The sequence below is a fragment of the Microcaecilia unicolor genome, chromosome 1 (genome assembly GCF_901765095.1).
Source record: "Microcaecilia unicolor chromosome 1, aMicUni1.1, whole genome shotgun sequence".
Classification (NCBI taxonomy): Eukaryota; Metazoa; Chordata; class Amphibia; order Gymnophiona; family Siphonopidae; genus Microcaecilia; species Microcaecilia unicolor.
Window position 1 is genome coordinate 548,909,172 of NC_044031.1, and position 14,573 is coordinate 548,923,744.

Sequence of the window (14,573 nt, forward strand, 5' to 3'; positions counted from 1 at the left end):
TATTATTGTTTGCTACAATGTTAACAGTATTATAATGCTGCTATTAGTAACTAGGCCCATTGCATAAACTGGAACCTGCAGTAAAATATTGTTTGTGTTAATGGTATTAGTGTGCACTAATGCTGCAGCAAATGTTAGAAACTCTAGCCATTAATTTTTCACAGCTTCAATTTCTGATGAGGTAATGACTAGCATCGGAGGAGATTTATATGTACATCAATAGCAGGTAGAGAAATCATTGGAATCACTGATTTTTTTTTACTCGGTACAGAAAAGCTATTTGGTTTGGCTGAGTGTATAACAGTAGTCAGTAACTGAACTTAAGAAAATAGGGACCCTTTGGGTCAGTTGTAGTTATAGCACCTGTCTTTGCAGACTCATTGTGAGTAGATGGGATTAGTCTCTCCCCTTGAAGGTCAAGATGAGAAATCTGGAAATCATGCCTTACTCCAAAATGATGATAAAAAGTCTTGCTTGACCAGTTTCTTATAAGCTGAGGTTGGTCAGAAGGTTGAAATATTTTTTTCAGCTGCTTGTTGAGCTTACAATCCTTTTGTGCTCAACATCTCTGATTAGAATGCCGATCCTTCTTTCCAAAGCAATTATCCAATTATTTAAATCAGATATAAAACATACCTCGTGTTTCTGATTAACAGACTTCTCCTTTAGCAGAGTGTTTCTCCTGAGTGCACACTTTTAAAACTTGGAGTTGAAGGCTACTGCTTTTTCACTACAGGCTTGGGGGTATCCCAAAAGGTCTGTAAGGAGACCTGATTATTACAGGAACATTAATATCTAGAGATGTTTCACTTTAGAATAAAGGAAATGCCCTTAGTAAAATTTATTTAGTCTGGCATCTAGAAACAAAGAAATCATCAAGAATTGACAGATAAAATTGTCTGGGAGCATGATTAGATCAGGCTATAGAAAACGAATGAACTTACTACTGTTTGGGAGAGTGAAATAATAAACTAAAAAAACAATGTTGATAAGTCACGCAAATGGGTGACATCATTCAAAAATAATGGACCAGAACTCCAAACCTAAAGATCTGAGCATGTACAGCCCTTGCCCACGAGCAGTGGTCTCCTCAGGTCATCAACTGGTTGCAAAGCTATATAAGGAAATACAACTCTCAGGAGGTTGTATGATTTATCAATCCTGGTGTCTAGGGAAAACTTGTTACATGTAAGCAACATTGTTTTTTTCCATCAACACGCAGGACTGTTTCATTAGCTAACATATACTCCTCAAGTACTGGAGCTCCACAGTTTTTCTCTCTTCTTTCACTGCTTATAGTGAAAAGTGCTATATGTTTGAGAGGACATTTTAATAATAATCTCTTTTCAGTGGCCAATCATAATATTTAATATCCTATTCACAAATCTTAAGGATTTCCAACTTTGGGATGCATGCAAGGCACAAGATGTGAACACTCATGGCTATACTTATTATACCTTAAAGTATGATACCTATAATAGAGTTGACTACTGGTTTATATCTGCTGGTCATTTGAGAACTTGTAATACATATCTATTTGCTTATGGAGATGATTCCCTTAGGGAATGACCTTTTAACAGGTGACAACTTGCTGATTATAAGTTTATGGATCAGCTAAGTAACGAACTTGGCAACAGTATTTAAATTTCAGTTGCACCCAGGATATGAATGTCTTTAATCTCTGAGATGAAGCTAATACAGTGCAGAGGGATCAGATCACTTTCCTCTTTCAATTCTTTAAAAGACAACAAGAGAAGATAATCGCTGCTCTTCAAACACAATTGTATACTTTGTTGGACACTTCAAAAGGCACCAGGATGAAAAGATATTGCTCTCAGGAGAGAATGCAACTCCTCAGAAAGCTCTAGAATAGCATATTATCATAATTTCACTCAATGGAATTTTTATAAGTGTCAAAATAAACCTATTGCTTGGCCAATAAACTGAAATTGAATGCGGAAAAAACCAAGGTCCTGTGGTTCCGAAATCAGGGAGTTGAGGTCCCATCATCAATATCTTTGTCCAGTGGTCAGAGCTTTACAGTCGAGTCTGAAACCAGAGTACTAGGTGTCTTGCTTGATTCTTCACACACTTTCTCTTCCCATATTAACCAGCTATGGAAGAAAACACTATTGAAAATCAGACAGCTACATCTAGTCAGATCATTCTTCGACCAAAAAGCCTTTTCACTTCTAATCCAAATGTTAGTACCTTACTTGGATTACTGTAACATTCTATTTCTTGGTATTAAGTGTTAATATAAAAAAAAAACTGCAATCATTCAGAATACAGCTGCTAGACTAATATACAGATTGAATAGATATACTAGTGTTTCAACTCATCTTAACAAATTGCACTGGCTTCCCATAGCAGAAAGACTCAGATTCAAAGCTGCTTGTTTAGTTGTTCAAATCTTACAGGGTTTCACCTCTGAACTGCTAAGACCACTTGCTACATTTGGTCCAGTCTAACAGACTGAAAGAGCAACTGATGCTAGTCACCGTTTCAAAAGACAATTCAAAATCAGATTTTCAGCTCTCTATTCCCTGTACTTGGAGTTAAAATATGGAACTCTCTGCCAACTCCATAAGCCATTATTAAAATGGACTTGGGAAAAATCCACTTCTTATTTCTAGGATAAGCAGCATAAAATGTATTGCATTGTTCTGGGATCTTGCCAGGTACTTGTGACCTGGATTGGCTACTGTTGGAAACAGGATGCTGGGCTTGATGGACCTTTGGTCTGTCCTGGTATGGCAGTACTTATTTACTTATGTAATTATTGTCATCAGAGCAAAAAAACATCTACATTAGCTTCAGGAAGAGGCTAAAAACATTTCCCTCTTCCCAAAGACTGCTTCTTAACAATCCATTGATTTTTACCTCCTAGTATCATCCATTATCCTTTCCTGTAATGTTTTTGGTCTCATGCAATTCACCAATGGTCTCTAATTGTTCTTATACCTCACACTTCATTATCGGCTTCTGTCTCACCTAGAATGTAAACCGCATTGAATCCTGGAAAGGTGATAATAGTAGTATACAAGAATTGATTTGATTTACTAAACTTCTGATGTTGCAGCTACATAAAAACTAAAGAAAAAAGTGGATCATTAAGCTTAAGAGTGAGGAGGGCAATATGCTTCATATCTCAGATAAAATGTCAAAATCCTTTGCTCAGTTTTATTCTGCCTTGTATTCCTCTAATACTGAAGTTAGTTACCAGATAATTTCACATTATTTAGAGTCTCTTCAATTATCTATGCTTTCTAATGAAGTAGAGAGATTTTTGACAGGCCCTTTACTACACTGGAAGAACAAGAGGCAATTATACCATTAAAGCATAACAAATCAGCAGGTCCTGTTTTTTTTTTTAACCAGCAGAGCTGTATGAGGTTATGCCAATTTAGCTTATCCCACCGCTAGTAGAGGTGTTCAATACTACTTTAGAGAAGGGTAAATTTCTTGAATTTTTATAGAAGGCTTCTTTCACACTAATTTCAAAAGTAGGAAGAGATTCTCTAATCTGTGTTAACTATAGACCTATCTCATTATTGAATACTGATTATAAAATTTTCACAACAATCTTGTGGGTTCACATTGAGAATTTCATGCCCACTATCAATCATCGGATTTATTAAACCCACTGTGGATGTGATAATGCAAAAGGCTGATTAACTGTTTCATCACACACAACACACTGCCCTTTTATCCACTGTCCACAGTGTTATCTTTAGATGCTGAGAAAGATTTTTGTAAAATTCAGTGGCTTTTCTTGACAACAGTCCTACCTAAATTTGGATTTGTTATGATTTTTTTTAGTTGGATTTAGAGCAATATATGTAATCAATAGAAATAAAACAAAATAAAACATGGAAAACAAAATAAGATGATACCTTTTTTATTGGACATAGCAATAACATTTCTTGATTAGCTTTCGAAGGTTGCCCTTCTTTGTCAGTTCGGAAATAAGCAAATGTTGGTAGATGACAGTATATATAAGTGAAACATCAAAGCAGTTCAGTGATAGTGTAACAGGATAGGGGTGGATAGGTGAGAGACAGGAAGAGTCGGATAGATGAGGGAAAGGAAGGTATGCATGGAGACAGGAGGGTGACAAAGCAGTACAATTTTATGGTTTATAATGGGCTAGAAAACCCATATCTTTGTTAAATCCTGTCTGGTGGGTGTCAAAATATTTAATCATTCTGACTTCAAAGGTCTTACGTTCCGGTATTGTTTTAAAGTTCCCTTTCAGGATTCTTACCATGAAATCACTGGTACAGTGTTCCGGTTTTGTAAAGTGCTGCCCCACAGGGGTGACATCCTTATTGGTACTAGCATTTTTCATATGGTGTGCCAACAAAATGTCATCTACATAGATGTGAAACTTTAGACTGAATTTTTGGATTGGGAGTTCTAGCAGTCTTAAAAAGTTGAAAAGAAAATAATGAGAATGTAGTCACTTGAAACGCACAATTAGATTAAAAAAGAAGAAAACCAACTTAGTACTGTCCCCTGCAACCCAGTTTTTGCTAACTGGGAGAATAGGAGAGAGTGATCATTAAGATCAAAAGCAGCTGTTAAATGTAAAGAATCGTCCAAAGTGCTACTGAAAATCACTGGATAGACCCAAATACTACTATTCAGATAAATGTTTTTAAATGTTGGGCTGTATTTTTAGTCTTATTCCCTTTTTACACCTCCATTAAGTTAGATTAGTAAAGAATCAGATGGTGTGCTGCTCAGTTTTGGCATATGTTTTTTGACAGATTGATGACACTAATTGGTATATACATTTCTAGGGTGATTCAGTGCCAGTTGGTGAAGACTCTCCATTCTCAGACTCTGTGACTTTGGAACAAACAACAAGCAACATTGGTGTGTCGAGTGGGCGTGTCAGCTTATGGATGCAGTGGATGTTACCAAAAATTACTGTCAAGTTGTTTGCTCCAGACCCCGTATATAAAGGTAGTAATAAACTTCAGTGTTAAGTTTCTAATGATCATGCATAGTTTGTATTTAAATTTGTTTATTGATTTATCAATTAATCAAAATAAACTACATCCACAAGAATAACCTTGCTACAGTAACACAGCTCCATATACAAAACATTGTTGTTGATCATGCATAGTTTAAAAGCAGTAGTAAATTAAAAAAAAAAAAGTTCCAGGTTATGACCGGTGGGAGAGCCCTCCTTCATATTCTTTCAATTTCAGCATAAATGGAGACAATGAAGCAAGTTCAAAAATGTTTTAGTTGGTGACCGAATGTTCGAGGTCAGATACCTGGCAAAAAAAAATCATTATTTATTGAAGGGTGGTAAAATCTTTAATTCTTTTTTTTCCAAACTAAATCTTTATTCAGATTTTCAACAGACAAAATCATCTTTACATAAAGTTAGGTTTCCAAATATTACATATTCCTGGTTAAACATACAAATGTTTTATATTCTACTTCACCAGTCCTCCTCCCCCTCCACATGCCTTGCATCTTCTTTACCCTTTCATTCCCAGATTTCTTCAGCCCCATCCTCTTAGTGAGTTTAATTCCTTTAATAGCCTCCACCACTGACAGTATGCCATACCAAAATCCTTGTATCTTAGGACATGTGTACCAGATATGTTTAAAGGTTCCTAATTACCCACAGTGCCAACAGCAATCGCTCCTCATTGTTCCATAAATTCTCTCCAACCTCTCCGGGATATAATACCATTGATAAAGGGAAAAGAGGGAAATGATTTGACATACTGCCTTTCTATGGTTATAATCAAAGTGGTTTACGTATTATATACAGGTACTTATTTTGAACCTGAAGCAATGGAGAGAAGTGACTTGCCCAGAGCCTTAAGGCCGCCACACTAACTGGTAGGCTACTCCTTCACTTCATTTTGAACCCGTTTTCTGTCAAATTCCTAGCAAGTGACACTTCGAATAGCAGCTGATAAATTTTCTCCCTAACCCTACTTGCAGCATTATCCATCTTAGCTTCATTTAAAAACTCCTCCCATGGCTGGGGAGCAAGATGACGGCATGAAGGGAGCTTTGTGAGGTCGCTCCTAGACTCGCGCTAACTCCTTTTTAGATTTGAAAAATTTCCTTTCTTACCTTATGCGTAAACGGAGACGTAGACAGCGCTCTAGCACCGCAGCACCTGTCTTGCTGAAAGCGGGGGCCTATGGATGGCTTCACCACTCCAGGAGCCCTTGGACGCTGTGATTCTTCACTGCGGGTGGGAGCGGCGGGAGGTGAACCGCCCCCACAGCCTGAAGTCGACATCTCTTTCAGCCCAGAGATTAGGAAGCCGCTGCCGATGCCTGCAACCGAGCAAGGATCATCTGAACGGGGTTTCCCACGGTCTGAAGAGGCCATGGTTCTCCCTAAAGCGGGGGCAGACCCGAGCAGCAGATTGCCAATGATTCCCATAAACCTGGGCGTGATACAGCAAGGCAGCGGCGCTTCTGTTGTAACATCGTTGGGGAAGGAGTTGGAGCCTCCTGGAGTTTCTTTGATTGAACTACCATCATTGAGTAAGTCTTTTTTACCAGCTAAACGTACAGTCATAACATTAGAAACTATATGGGAAGCCCTAATGGGACTAGAGACATCTTTTTCACAAAAATTGGTTTCAGTTCTACAAGTTCAAATTCCTCATGCGAGGGTTGCTACGTTGGAAAAGAAAATTTCTTTGATTGAAGAAAAGATTGAAACTAATAGCAAAGACATAAAATCTTAACAAATTCAAACAAATATTATTAAGGAAAATAAGTGGTTGCAGAACAAAATTGAAATATTAGAGAATCAGCAGAGATCAAAAACACTACGATTAATACATTTTCCAAAACAAATATCTGTAGCACTTTTAATAACTTTAAAAAATGCATGTTTGAAATATTAAAAATACCAGAACAAGCATATCCTCCAATTTCAAAAATGTATTACCTACAGATCAACCTGTGGTTGAAGGAATTGTTTTTGAGACATTAAATCTCATGCAAATACTTGAGGATGATAATGCTGGATTAAAGTTAGCAACGCTTATTGTGACTTTTGTATTGCAACCAGATAGAGACTGAATACTTAAACAATTCTTTCGACCCAGGGAAGAACCCTTCCTGGATTGTAAAATTAGAATTTTTGCAGATGTATCTAGAACAACCCAAAAGAGGCGCAAAAGTTTTCTTAGATTACACTTGTCTGTTTTACAGCTAGGCGGTTTGTTTTGGCTGAATTTTCCATTTAAATGCGTAGTGAAGCTGGCTTCAGTGAAATATGGTTTCTTTGATCCTGTACATTTAAGTTCTTTTTTAGAATCTAAGAAGGAAATAACACCCCCCCAATACAGAAGCGTTAACATCTACACCATAATCCGATTTGATGTTCTCCTGTGATTTCCCCCTCCATGCTTCCAATTGTGTAATTTTGATTGAATTTTAATTTCCTAGAGTATTGTGCTTGCTCCTTTTCTAAAATGGTGGACTAACATAGGATTATATATAATTTGCTTTTTTCTTCTTTTTTTTTCTACCTATTATAGGGTATGATTTGTAAAGATGAAAGAATTGTGTTAATCCTCTTTATTTTCTGTAACAAGATTCATTCTTGAAATGTTATTAGTAAACTTAAAAAATAAAATAAAAAAACTCCTCCCATAACCTGTCATCCCACTATATGCTTCCTTAGGAGTTCACCCAGTTTGTCAATAAAATCACCCTGTTCTTTATGTGGAGCATACAAATTTACTAGTACATATAATTATCATCGAAATATAACTTTAAGCAAAATGTACATTCCCTTTTTGTCCCTTACAATCTTGTGTACCTGGCAGGCTATAGTCCTAGTATTTACTATACCCACTTCCTTCCCATCCAGTTTAAAGTAGGGCTGTATATTTAACGCATTAATAACACGGTTAACATGCTAAATGCTTAACTATTGTTAAGAATTTTAATGCAGTTAACGCATTCCTCTGTCTCCCCATCCCCCGAATCCAGCTTTGCCCCGTTTTGTCCTCCTGTCCTCTCCCCCTCCTACTGGCTTACTCATTTTAGATGGTCTGGAGCTCGTGCGCTGATTCCCCGCTTTTCTCTTCACTGTGGCCGTAGTGGCAGCAAGCAAAGACAGGCGTAGGGATGTTTCCTTCTGCGTGCTGCTGCTGGCTCTGCCAGATGCAGAAACAGGAAGTTATTTATAGATGGTCTGGAGCTCGTTTGCCGATCCCCTGCTTCTCTCTTCACCGTGGCTGTAGTGGCAGCAAGCAAAAGACAGGCCCAAGGACGTTCCCCTCTGCCTGCTGCCACTGGCTCTGCTAGACTTAGAAACAGGAAGTATGTAACTTATTAAATTTGCTATACCGCTGTAACTGGACAGCAGAGCAGTGAACAGAAGGTGTGAGCAAATCCAAATAAATAAATAATTAAAAATGAGATAAAAGGAACTGCAATTTAAATAGGTCAGTAAACCATTCATACAAGAAAGATAAGAGAAGGGAGGGAGGGAGGGAGGGAGGGGGATGAGTGTTAGAGGTGGTAGACAGCTTATAGGATAGAGAACCAAGCTTTGGCGGGGGTGCCCTGATCAGACCGCATCGCCATATGCCTTTCCAAAAAACCAGGCCTTTAGTTCACTTTCAAATTTTTTAAAGGAGAGGTTACTGTGGGGAGAAAGAGGGAGCCCATTCTAGTCAAAAGGTGAAAGGGAAAAGCCTGAATGTCTAGTGGGCTCCAGCCATGTGGATTTAAGACCAGGGACAACCAGGCGATGATCATTTAATGAACGAAGGAGTGTAATGGATAAATACGGGATTGTAAGACAGGATAGGTAATCAGGAGTGCCTTGTCAAAAGGCCTTAAATGTTAGTGTCGGCACTTTATGAATGATCCATTGTTCAACTGGTAACCAGTGATTTGCTTTCAAGAGATGAGTGATGTGGAAGTTTCTTTAGTGTAGTGTGCGGAAGGCCAGCATAGACAATGTTACAGTAATCCAGATGTGTTATGAACAAAGAAAGGATTAGGGAGTGGAAGGTATTGTGGTTGAAACATTGTCAGATGGCTTGAAGTTGATGAAAAATGAGAACACTTACCTTCGCCTGAGGTAAAAATGTAAGCAAAGAGTCGAGGATAATGCCTAAATACCGGAACTGCGTTATTGAAATGATTGGTTCCAGAAAGGTTAACAGGAGAAGTGGGTGGCATGAAAGCCCCTGAAAACCAACAGGCGACAGATCTTGCTGATAAAACTATAACTGTTATTCTACTAATGCTGTAAACCGTTCTACTAATGTTGTAAACTGCACTGAACCCTAAATAGGGGATATTAGCGGTATAGAAGACCTGAATTGAAATGAATTATTTAATACTAGCTTGTGGTCATATAACCAGGAAGAGACTAGCCAAAGACATTTCTGAAGGGGGGTAAGTTCATAATGTCATATGGGTAAATTTGTCAGTGCCCCTTTTTGATGCACTTGTTCCCCTTGGCTCTGTTAGGCAGTTATGCTCTAGTAACAATAGGTTACTAGTAACCTGCCCTCCCCCCCCCCCCCAGTCTTGATCATGATGGTCTTCTACAAAGGAGAGTCTGCATGGTAACACTCCTTTGGAATTCCTTGCCTAAGCACCTCTGTCTAGAAACATTCCATTGAGATTTAAGGCCTCTCTCAAAGCATACTTTTTCTGTCAAGTGTTTGGAAAAATCTGGGAGGTAGTTTCAGGAGTGACTGGGGAAAATGGTATATACCTTTCTGGTTTTCTGGTACTCTTTTTTTTTTTTTTCCTTCCTGTTTTTGCTTTTAGTATGATGTCAACTGCTTTGATATTGTATTAAATTGTGGTATAGAAAATTTGGTAATAAATGTAATAACATTCTTATGCCATTGATGGATTTTTTTTTATTAGTGTACAGAAAGCAAAAATTGATTGCATTAAACTGTCCCCCCCTCCCCCCCCCCCCCCCCCCCCCAGTTTATAAACTGTTCATTGGAATACTTAGAGGAGTGTACATAATTAAAGAAACATGTTTACTAATGTACAACTTTAAAACATTTTTAACATGAGTTTTATTTCACAGATCTAAAAATTCTTCTCCTGAAATAGAATAGCAGATATCATAATACAATGTAAACCACTTTAGCCTTGTCTTATCCATTCTAAAACATTGGCATTCATAGGATTGCACGACTGGCTGAATGTATTTATTGTCCAGTGTTTTTTGTTTTGTTTTTTTAGGGGGGGTTATTTTAATGCCATCAGGTTTAGAAAATTGCTTATTATGAAACTTTATGTAGAAGAGGACGTTGTTGGCTTCTAAGGATCATAAAATGTTTATCCTATTAATGCTGCCTTGATTTTGCAGAGATTTGTGTTGTCAGTGAACTTGAAGATCTAAGTGCCTCTGTGGATATCCAGGATGTATACACAAAAGTCAAGTGCAAAATTGAAAGTTTCAACATAGATCACTACAGAAGCAGGTAATATTTAAATTATCTTGAAACCTTTTTTGTATTTTAGTTTAATTGTAGAATGATGCTTTTAAGGATATATAAGGTATCATATGTTTTGTAAAGGCAAAAATTATCTTTCTTGAGCTGAAGAATGCGCTCTGTAAAATTTTATTGTACAGATGTAGCGCAGCAGCATTTAGGAGTTGCATAGCTACTGTATGATAACAGTGGTGTACAGGGACATTTTAACCACCTATGAGGCCCTAGGCAAACTTTTATGGATGGATCCCTCCTCACCAGGGCCAGCAGCACAGCTTCCTTAGTCCTCTGCCAGCCAAGTTTCTTCCTTCTAAATCAAATGTGGTATAAAGGCATGAAGCAGCTGTCTAAGTCCTGCTGATGATGATTCTGCTGGTTCAGCACCTTAAAAAACAGGAAGTTTGTGTCAGAAGAGGCAAGACCTGCAGAGCCATCAGCTTTGCAGCCTAGACAGCAACTTCACACCTATACTGCTTGCTAGCTTATTTATGTATTTAGCTGGAAGCATTGGAGCTGGCAGGGGTTGGGTGGAGGAAAATACTGGACCAGGAGAGGGGAGGAAAATGCTGGATTAGAGTGCAGAGTTGTCAAGGGTGGCCCATCTCAAAGAATGAGACTGAAGGCCAATGAGTGAGATGTTTCTCTTGGTGCATTTAGGGTATAAGTTTGGCACAATGGTGAAGGGATTGAGACCTGAGGAAAGGCTACCGACTGTTTTTACTGACAAGTAATGCCTTCATGTGAACCTAAAAATGGATTTCTGTATCACAGCATGTTGCATATTTTAAACTCAATTATTTCCAGCACTTACAAATAGTAAACCACTTACACAACTATGGAAACGATTCAACTGTATTTAGAACCCTCGAGAGACAGTGTCATATCATTTAAACTTGATCAGACAAAGGTCTGCTATAAGACAATCACCTCAATAGACAACAGATCCTACAACATGCTCTAAAACCCTGTTTCATATTATAGCAAACTAAAATTATATTAATGTTTTGATATAATCTTAGTAAGGCCAACACACAATCCCTCCACTGTAAAACAATATGCAAAAAGTTGTGCAAAAAAACACTCAGATACCATAATATCACCAACTCCCAGGATTCAATGAAGAATAATCTTTTTTTTAAATATTTTTATTAAAGTTTTTACATTTTCAGAACATATGCCAATATATCAACAATGAAAACATTGAATTAATGCTCTATCCCCTGTTACCCTCCCCCCTACCCCTCGCCTATTAATACTAATGACCAGAATATCTACAAAAAGTTTCATATCACTACTACCAGTTTAAGGAGTTGTTATTAGTCTGGGCGCTTCCAAGTCCACTCCATCCATTAGTCTCCATGCTACATACTTGTCCCATTGTTTATAGAACTGTGTAATACGTCCTATCTTTATTGCAGTCAGTTTAGACATTTGATAAAAATAATCCATTTTATGTATCACCTTTATCACTGGCGGCGTATCGGGCTGTTTCCAAGCCAAGGCTAGTATGATCTTTCCTGCTACCAGCCACAGCGATGCTAGGCGATGTGTTGCTGAGGAAATTCCTGCCGGTTGAAAATGTAATAAACACGTCTCCGCCTTCAGGGCATAGCGTCCTCCTAAACATTTTTCTAATGCTCAAATGAGGTCCAACCAGTACTTCCGCACCTTAGGGCATGACCACAAGATATGGGCCATGTCTCCAATATCTCCAACAACAACCACCTTCTTGCTTATACATTTTTGCTAATTTGTTTGGTGTCAGGTACCATTGATATAATATTTTATAACCATTTTCTACTATTGAGCTAGATACAGAGATCTTTAACAGAAACATCAGTGCCTTTTCCCACTTTTTACTATCCTGATGAAACTGCAAGGTTTTCTCCCATCTTTGAGTGTATCGCTCTAGTGGGCTAATAAATGAGCCTAATGCTCTATATATGTGAGAAATGCACCCCCTTTGACTTCCTCCTCCCACGGCCTTTTCTAGGTCTGTATCTCCTTTTGCCAATTCTTCTTTCGCTCTTCTATTGATACAGTCTCTGATTCTGTTATAATGGTACAGATGGGACATGGCAACACTATCTATATTATACCAAGCCCTAGAACGCCAATAGACCACCTAGTGATAAAACAAAACAAAGGATGGGATTACTACAGATCTCTACACAGAAATTGTATGCTAGCAGAATACTGCACATTGGTCAGAAGCACAAATTAAAGACAGACTCTCAACAAATATGAAATAACAGACCACACATTAGTACTAGAGAGATGATGAATTGGAACCTCAGGAAATCAGACTTCGCATATACAGATAGCAAGAGAAATACAAACTGAATTGCAGGATATCAGAGATACTTCTATTTTGAGCATGAGTTTACTCCTGATGGCTCATTCCTCCCTTCCTATCAAGCTTTGCAGAGTAGCGTCAGGCATAGATGCTGTTCAAAAACACCATCCTGGAAGCCCAGGCCAAATATATTTTGCGTATTAAAAAAGGAGGATGGAAGACCAAACGACAGCTGACGTGGTTAAAAAGTGAGGTGAAGGAAGCTATTAGAGCTAAAAGAAAATCCTTCAGAAAATGGAAGAAGGAACTGACTGAAAATAATAAGAAACAGCATAAGGGAATGTCAAGTCAAATGCAAAGCGCTGATAAGGAAGGCTAGGAGGGACTTCGAAAAAAAGATTGTATTGGAGGCAAAACCACAAAGTAAAAATTTTTTTAGGTATATTAAAAGCAGAAAGCCGGCAAAAGAATCGGCTGGACCACTAGATGACCGAGTAGTAAAAGGGGCGATCAGGGAAGACAAAGCCATAGCGGAGAGATTAAATGAATTCTTTGCTTTGGTCTTCATCGAGGAAGATTTGGGTGGGATACCGGTGCCAGAAATGGTATTCGAAGCTGACGAGTTGGAGAAACTTAATGAATTCTCTGTAAACCTGGAGGATGTAATGGGGCAGTTCTACAAACTGAAGAGTAGCAAATCTCCTGGTCCGGATGATATTCATCCCAGAGTACTGATAGAACTGAATAATGAGCTTGCGGAGCTATTGTTAGTAATATGTAATTTATCCTTAAAATCGAGCGTGGTACCGGAAGATTGGAGGGTGGCCAATGTAACGCCGATTTTTTAAAAAGGTTCCAGACGAGATCCGGGAAATTTTAGACCAGTGAATCTGATGTCTGTGCCAGGCAAAATGGTAGAGACTATTATTAAGAAGAAAATTAGAGAGCATATTCAAAAGCATGGATTAATGAGACAAAGCCAACATGGATTTAGTGAAGGGAAATCTTGCCTCACCAATCTACTACATTTCTTTGAAGGGGTGAACAAACATGTGGATAAAGGGGAGTCGATTGATATTGTGTATCTGGATTTTCAGAATGCGTTTGACAAAGTACCTCATGAAAGACTCCAGAGGAAATTGGAGAGTCTTGGGATAGGAGGTAGTGTTCTATTGTGGATTAAAAACTGGTTAGAAGATAGAAAACAGAGAGTAAGGTTACATAGTCAATATTCTCAGTGGAGAAGAGTATTTAGTGGGGTTCCCCAGGGGTCTGTGCTGGGACCGCTGCTTTTTAACATATTTATAAATGACCTAGAGATGGGAGTAACTAGTGAAGTAATTAAATTTGCTGATGACACAAAGTTATTCAAAATCGTTAAATCGAGAGAGGATTGTGAAAAAATTACAAGAGGACCTTACGAGATGGGAGCAGTGGCGTGGGCTTGGGTGGGCCCAGGCCCACCTACTTTGGGTTCAGGCCCACCCAGTAGCAGCATACCTATGATGTGGCTGGCAGGGATCCCCAAGCCCCACCAGCCGAAAACTCCCAACAAGTGTCCCTCCTGCATACCTTGTAAGTAGCAGATCTTCACCTGCAGTGAGCAGTGACATACATACTGCTCGCACCTGCCCCATAGCCTTCCCTCTGATGTATTTCTACCTAGGCAGAAACAGGAAGTTGCATCAGAGGAAAGGGTGTAGGGCCAACGTGAGCAGTGTGTATTAGTTGCTGTTCACTGCTGGTGAAAATCTGCTATTTAAAAGGTATATGGGAGAGGGAGGATGTTTGAGA

The 14,573-nt window shown here is 38.5% G+C and overlaps 1 protein-coding gene across 1 annotated transcript in view; it reads left to right on the top strand.

The window, feature by feature from the left end:
* The window catches only part of VPS13B (vacuolar protein sorting 13 homolog B), a 1,674,799-nt gene that overhangs the window by 724,258 nt on the left and 935,968 nt on the right, over window positions 1–14,573 (top strand). The window contains 2 exon segments of the mRNA XM_030217225.1: window positions 4,806–4,971; window positions 10,357–10,471. Of these exon segments, the coding sequence (XP_030073085.1) occupies window positions 4,806–4,971; window positions 10,357–10,471 (281 nt within the window).